This window comes from Pantherophis guttatus, chromosome 4, assembly GCF_059756535.1.
Source record: "Pantherophis guttatus breed Tessera chromosome 4, ASM5975653v1, whole genome shotgun sequence".
In the NCBI taxonomy this organism is placed as follows: Eukaryota; Metazoa; Chordata; class Lepidosauria; order Squamata; family Colubridae; genus Pantherophis; species Pantherophis guttatus.
Genome location: NC_142066.1, coordinates 98,194,642 through 98,202,213, shown reverse-complemented (window position 1 = coordinate 98,202,213; position 7,572 = coordinate 98,194,642). Strand labels below are relative to the sequence as shown.

The 7,572-nt window shown below is 49.5% G+C and overlaps 1 protein-coding gene across 8 annotated transcripts in view; it reads right to left on the bottom strand.

Moving 5' to 3' along the window:
* Positions 1-7,572, bottom strand: part of TOPBP1 (DNA topoisomerase II binding protein 1) — a 99,840-nt gene that overhangs the window by 12,177 nt on the left and 80,091 nt on the right. For all 8 annotated transcript variants that reach the window (XM_087892510.1, XM_087892513.1, XM_060683702.2 and 5 more), the window contains 2 exons: positions 487-601; positions 144-307 (listed from right to left, as the gene is read on the bottom strand). In XM_087892510.1, the coding sequence (XP_087748636.1) occupies positions 144-307; positions 487-601 (279 nt within the window). The remainder of the gene's footprint in view (positions 1-143; positions 308-486; positions 602-7,572) is intronic.

Below are 7,572 nucleotides of genomic sequence, written 5' to 3'. Positions count from 1 at the left end.
TTGCTCTGTTGGCACTTTGTGATAAATAAGTGGGTTTTGGGTTACAGTTTGGGCATTCGGTCTCTAAAAGGTTCGCCATCACTGTTCTAGAGTGTATACTAAAATATTAATGAATTTTAAACGGCCTTAATAATGTTGAATACCTTTACAAAGCTGTGTGCTGCTCTGCATGCTTCCAAATAGGAACGATGAAGCACCCATTTTCCTGCTGCCATTGATGCCAAGAATTTCTCATTGCGAAGAGGCTGTCCCACAATTGTATGTGTGCAGCTCGAATCAAAGCATTGCTTCTCCAACACCACTCCCCCTAAGGAATATATTTTTGTATTGTTATTTTAAATCAGAATTCCTTCTGTAGGAAAAGCAAATTTAGGAATTTAAGAATTATTCAGTAAAGCAGTTCAAAAGAAACATGATTCAACATGTCTCTATAAGGAATGCAATGAATCAGGATACAGCACTCCAAAAATTCTTTGAATCACCTACCTAGTTCTTCAATTAGCTGGTAATAATTAATTCGTTCCTGAGGATTAAGAGAAGAGAGCTGAAATCTGTGCATTTTTGTTGGTTCTTCATAGTCCCTTTGGTCAATTTTAGTGACCTGAATATGAAATAAAGGAAAAATAATTAAAGGGTGAATAGGATGCTTTCTCATTAACAATATCTTCCTACATAAAAAATTCTTGCATATATTTAGCAAGCCATCTGATGTACCATATTTTTCGGACTATAAGACACACTAGTGTATAAGACACAACAAGATTTCGAAGAGGTAAGCAAAAAAAAAAAAAAAAAACTTTTTGCCCTCTCTGGCCCTCAGGAGCACTCTGCAGGCCTCCCCAAACTCTCTGCGGGTCCCGTTTTTTGCAAAAACGGGATGTGCAGAGGCTTTGGGAGGCCTGCAGAGTACTCCTGGGAGCTGGGAAGGGCAAAAATGTGATGCATTGGGGGTTTGGGAGGCCAAAAACAGGCCTGTTTTTCACAAAAATGGGGGCATTTTTGCCCTCTCCAGCCTACAGAGGCATTCTGAAGGCCTCCCAAAGCCTATGTGTGCCCCATTTTTTGCCCATTTTTGCAAAAAAAGGGACATTTTTGCCCTCCCCAGCCCACAGGAGCACTCTGCAGGCTCCCAAAGCCTCTGCATGCCCTGTTTTTGTGAAAAACAGGCCCGTTTTTTGCAAAAAGAGGACATGCGGAGCAGGGTTTCAGGAGGCTAAAAATGACTATATTTGGTGTATAAGATGCACCAACATTTCCATGCTCTTTGGGGGCGGGGGGGGGGAAGTGCGCCTTATACTCAAAAAAGTACAGTAAATTTAGAGTAAGTTATCTAACTTAAATTATCATGACTTCAGTTTGAGTCCTTTAAGAAGCAGGTTATCAAATCCCTTTTTCTATATATTTCAGTGCTGCTATATTGTCATTTATTACACTGCCACAATTTAGTATATAATAATAATAATTATAACAATAACAGTAATTTGTGATACATTTTTAAATGTTCAGTTGACTGAGTTTCATATTTAATGAATAAAAGAGATAATAATAATAACAATAACAACAACATCTTGAATGGGAAAGTAAAAGAATCAACGCAAACGGAATACATCAGGAGGGTCTGTAAAATATTAAAATCAAAGCTGAATGCTGGAAACATATTAAAGCCATCAATACATGGGCAGTTCCAGTGATACACTACTCAGCTGGAATCATCAACTGGACTTTGGCTGAACTGGAAAACTTGGACCGGAAAAGACATAAACTTTTGAATATGTACCAGGATTTACATCCACAAAGTGAGATTGACAGGTTGTACCTGCAAATCCATCAAACTGTAGAAGAAGAAAAACGAACCAAAGTACAGGAAAAAAAAAAAAATTGCTGCAGGCTGTAAAAAGGGAGAACATTATAAAAACAACAGAAACAAAGGCAGAATATAAGGAAAAACAGCTGGATGACAGATTAAATATTTATTTATTTATTTATTTGGTCGCATTTCTATGCCGCCCAACTCCCAAGGGACTCTGGGCGGCTTACAACAAAGAATAAAACAATGCGAACAATCCCATAAAAAATGTTAAAAAGAAAAACATTAAAACATTAAAAGCTTTAAAAACACATGCACTCCAATTCGTGGCCGGGTCTCGCAAGATCATTATAACGAGATCAACAGCCCAGGCCTGCTGGAAGAGCCAGGTCTTCACCGCTTTGCGGAAGGCCAATAGGGTGGGGGTGGTCCGGACCTCAGGAGGTAATTGGTTCCAGAGAGCCGGGGCAGCCACAGAGAAGGCCCTCCCCTGCGGGCCCACCAGCCGACATTGTTTAGTTGACGGGACCCGGAGGAGACCGACTCTGTGGGATTTTACCGGTCGCTGGGAGCTATGTGGTAGAAGGCGGTCTTGAAGATAGCCTGGCTCTGAGCCATATAGGACTTTAAAGGTAATGACCAACACCTTGAATTGCACCCGGAGACTAATAGGGAGCCAGTGCAGCTCGCGGAGAATTGGTGTAATGTGGGTGTATCTAGGCGCACCCACTATAACTCGCGCAGCTGCATTCTGGACCAACTGTAGTCTCCGAACACTTTTCAAGGGTTGCCCCATTTGGAGCGCGTAGCAATAATCCAACCGTGAGGTGACAAGGGCATGAGTGACTGTGAGGAGAACCTCCTGATCCAAGTAGGGTCGCAATTGGTGCACCAGATGAACTTGTGCAAAGGTCCCCCTAGCTACAGCTGTCAGATGATGTTCCAGTCTCAGCTGTGAGTCTAGAAGGACACCCAAATTGCGAGCCTGTTCTGAGGGGGGCACTTTCTCGCTCCCCAGAACCAAGGATGGACAATGAACATAGTCTTTAGGAGGCAATACCCAAAGCCATTCGGTCTTGTCTGGGTTAAGTCTGAGCCTGTTGAGTCCCATCCAGATCCTCACAGCCTCCAGGCACCGGCACATCACATCTACTGCCTCACTGAACTGATGAGGGGTGGAGATACAATCATGGCCGTAAATGTTGGCACCCCTGAAATTTTTCCAGAAAATGAAGTATTTCTCACAGAAAAGTATTGTAGTAACACATGTTTTGCTATACACATGTTTATTCCCTTTGTGTGTATTGGAACAAAACCAAAAAAGGGAGGAAAAAAAAGCAAATTGGTTGGAGCGCCCGGCGGTGATGGGAAGAAGACGTTGTCAGGTGAATGGTGGCATAGCCCTGCTATTTCTGAGGCAACGAAGATGGCGAAGCCCCGCCCAGGAGATTCTGCTTTCCAAGGGTGGCGGGAGCGATATTGGGTGGAAGAGGATGATGCGGAGTGGAGTTACTCCACAGGACTGGGGTCTACCATGCTTGAAATTTTAAGAGAACGGTTTGGCGAAGCAAGTTTCCGAGATGCTCCTTCGTGGAAACCCTGGGCCACTGGATTGGAAGCTCCAGCATCCTGGCAGGGAGGGGGTTTGTCCCGGAGTTTGGATAGCCGTTTCCAGTTGGCTAGCCCAAAACTGCGAATAGCGAGGACTCGGACTAAACCATCGGAACCTCTGGCCACCACCACCACCACGTCATTGGGAGAGGCTCTCAGGAGTTTAGACCAGGGGGTCCCTAGCCGGCAAGGCTTAGGTGGCACCGGCTACAATGGCCCCAGACAGCAGGAAGGGCCACGAAGAGGGGATGGGAGGGACGCCCAGGAACACCCACCACCTCCTGGCCCATCCCCCCTCTGGGTAGCAGGGAATTGGCCCCAAAGACTGGTCTGGGGACCTCCACCCATACAAACCACATTCGATGGAAGCGCTGATTGAGTGTCCATCTTCTTGAGCCAGGTGCTTAGTTATCTAGACCTGTATGCACCTGTACCCCTCCCAATGGTCCATGGTAGTTGCCATAACCAATGTGTTAACGGGTCGCAGACCTCCACACCGACCATGCCAGAGAACTGGTTGATGTGAGTCTCTTTTTAGAGGCATTAAGGAACCGATTTGAGGATGACACCCGCACCCAGGTGGTGGAGGGGGTGTTGGTTTCATTAAGGCAGAAGGGCCGATCTGTCAGAGTATATCAAGGAGTTCCGAGCCCTCGCAGGACGCCTGCGAGCCTGGCCAGAACGGCTGCTAGTGCACCATTTTCGGTTGGGATTGGATAGGGACATCAGACAGGCCTGTGTTTACAGAGGCTTGCCGCCCCGGATAACGGAGTGGTTCAAGGCGGCCACAGACCTAGATGTGGATTTGCGGGAATTCAGGTCCCGGGGAGGGGACGGTGGTCAGCAACGACGACAGGTGGACAGACCGTCGCCCGGCAGGGAGACAGGTACTGGATGGAATGGTCCCTTTCCTCTCCGTTCTTCAGAACCAGCAGGCAGAGGTGTATTTCGTTGTTTCCGCTGCGACCAGCCAGGACACCAGGCTCTTGATTGCCTTTTACCCTCTATTCAAGCTAAGATACCACCGATAGGGATGGCACGCACACTGAGGGGCCGCGGCCGTCCGGGCACAGACCAATCCCGGTTGGCTGCCCAAACTCCACGTGGCAGTCCACGGTCTACTGAAAAGGAGGCGACGAGTCCCAGTGCACCTGAAGGAAATCCCGTAACCATCAATGATGATGAGGAGAGCGACCCGAATAACCCCATGGTAAGTGCGCCGATATGTCCCTTTATTATATCAGTCATGATACAGAACCCATGTACCTCTCAAGTGAGTCACAGGGGAGCATTGATAGATTCTGGTTGCACCAGATGTTTAATTAGCTGAGCGATAGTCAAGGATCTGGGGTTATGCACAGTGCAATTAAGAACCCCGATAAGGTTCGAACAAATGGATGGCTCTGTACTGGGGGGGGGCGTCCAAACTCATTACTGAACTCGTAGTTACAAATAGGGGATCACAGGGAGGCCCTGCGTTTTATCATAATGGAACGGATGGTGGAACCCCTTATTTTGGGCTTAGCATGGTTGGACAAATGGAAGCCCCATATTTGATGGGAGGGGGGGGCGTATCGGAAATTACAGCTGGTAGTGGGTCCAGAGCCAGAACCTGAGGAACAGATGGAACAAGCCGGGGGACAGAACGAGGGCTCGTGTGGATTCCCAAAGGTGTATAACCATCTCAAAAGGGTTTTTAACGAAGAAGAGAGTGAGGTATTACCACCCCATAGACCAACAGATTGCGCTATCAAACTGATCCCAGGGGCTAAACTGCCGAAACCCCGGATGTATGCTATGACACCGGCCGAGATGGAAGAACTTCGACGGTATATCGATAAAAATCTCGCAAGAGGGTTTATCAAACCTAGCAGATCACAGTTGGCGGCCCCTGTGAGGTTCAGGGAAAAGAAAGACGGAGGCCTGCGTCTTTGTGTCGACTTCCGGGGATTGAATGCAGTGTGTGTGGAATACCTATACCCTCTACCTTTGATTAAGGACCTCCTGGCCGTATTGTCCACCGGACGAGTTTTTACCAAACTCGATTTGTGTGAGGCCTACTATCGTGTGCGCATACGTGTGCGCATACGACAAGATGAATACATACCAATACATTTTTTCTTCTTCTGCGCATGTCCAAGATGGCGCTCCGGCGTTGAATCTCGGATCTTCGGGGGGCGATGCCTCAGCTTGGGGGGCCTCGGGGGGGTTATTTTGAACCTCCATGACCCCCCGTCCGGGTAAAGGAGCATCTGGGGAGCCCGTTGGGAGCTTTGCCAGCTCTCCGGATCACCCCAGCTCCGAGGACGACAATGTCGAGACGGCGGCGGGTGATGGCACGAATAGACGCGGCCTGTGGGGAGCGGCGTTAGCATCGGCGGCTACGGGCGATCGTGGTAGCGGCGGTGGTGGCCCCTTGACAACATCAACGTTTGAGGCCCCTACGGAGGTTCCTCACGCCCCTGGATGCCTCGAGGTGGATCTGCGGAGGCAGGGGGCGGTTGGGGACATCCATGGGGGGGGGGGTGATGGCGATGGCGGTGATGGTGGTTGCGGCGGCCGCGGCGGCGACCGCGGTGATGGCGGCTGATGTCGGGGCGGCTCCCAAAGGCCTGCAGACCTTAAAACAGACGGCATAGGATCCTTCAGCGGCAGCCTTAGACTTGATTCCTGGGTGATTGGAGAGTGTTTGATCCTTGGGGGAAGGGTTACCTCCATGGAGACCCAGAGACCCCCCCCACCCTCCCAGGGCGAGCTGGATGGGGGGAACGAAATACGGGAGCTTTATTCATCAGAATGGAAGGCTGAGGGATTTACAGGGGTCGAAAAATGACTACAAACTTATGTGGTTTGAATTTCCCCTCCCTCCTCCTTCCTTTGGACCGAGTTTAGGCCTATCGGCCTTATTACGGCTATAGCTACCCATCTATCCTGGCCTGCTGAATTATTCCTAATTTTCCCCCTCTTCTATCTAGCCTGTCTGAATTCCTTGCCATGTAAAACTTCTCTGACGTAAATTTATGAACTTAAACCCCCTTATGAGCAGGATGTTTGGATTCCCTGATGCTACTAATCCCAGGAGGGATACTGGTTCTATGGACGCAAGGCCGGTTGGAGGCGGAATATGGCTATCTTCATGCCTGGGTTTCCATCTAAGTTTCCATGGGTCGGCCTAGGTGAGAGGACGGCTGCCCTGGAAACCTCCGGGGTCAAATGACACGCACCTCTTTTGCCATTGTCGTGAGAGGACAATGGAGCTTGGCGGCTTGACCATAGACTGGAATTTTCTCTATGTTTGTAACATCGGTGGTCCCCTACCCTTCGACTTTGTCTCCCCTGATGATTATATGTATTCGGTGTCAGAACTCCTCGCCCTGCGAGATTCTCCCCTCTCGCAGGTTTGGCCCTCCACATTACCGAGGGCCTATCTCGATGACGGACTTTGGAGTCTGGAGAGATGGCATGGAGCAAGGAAGAATTTGTGGGGTTTTCTAGGGAAATTTTTAAAGATTTTAAGCGGTTCTGGGAGGGGGGGTTGTAATAATCTTTTTAGAGAAATTGGGAAGACGACTATGGGGGATGGAGGGGGAAATCCACCAGGGTCAGAGCTGAGCCCGGCACAGGGTAATGATTTGGGGAGTGCTGGACGAGGGATTGGGAAAGGGATGGGGGACGATACTTATGAGAGTTGTACCATCAGCATGGTAGACGGGAGGGGCAGATATGGCGGGAGCAAGGGACCATATCATGTGTTGGGGGCTCGCATTTGCTGTCTGAGAGCAATTGCTTGCCCCAGTCCCCAAGGCTCTGCTCGGATACTAGGTGGCTTAGATGCTCAGGATCTGGGCCTTCGGCTGATGCTATGCAATGCCAGGTCCATGGTAAACAAGGCCCCCCTCATTCACGATCTTATACAAGAGGGAGGAGCGGACCTGGCGGGTATTACGGAGACCTGGTTGGGCCTGGAAGGCGGCGTCCCTCTGGTTGAAATGTACCCACCAGGCTTCAGAGCATTCCATCAGCCGAGGGCCCAGGGGAGGGGAGGGGGGGTGGCAGTTATTATAAACAAGGATCTGGGTCCGAGGGAGACCGCTGTGCCTCAGAAAGCCGGATGTGAGTCCCTCCTTGTGAGGTGGGGTCGTGGGGTTCAGATG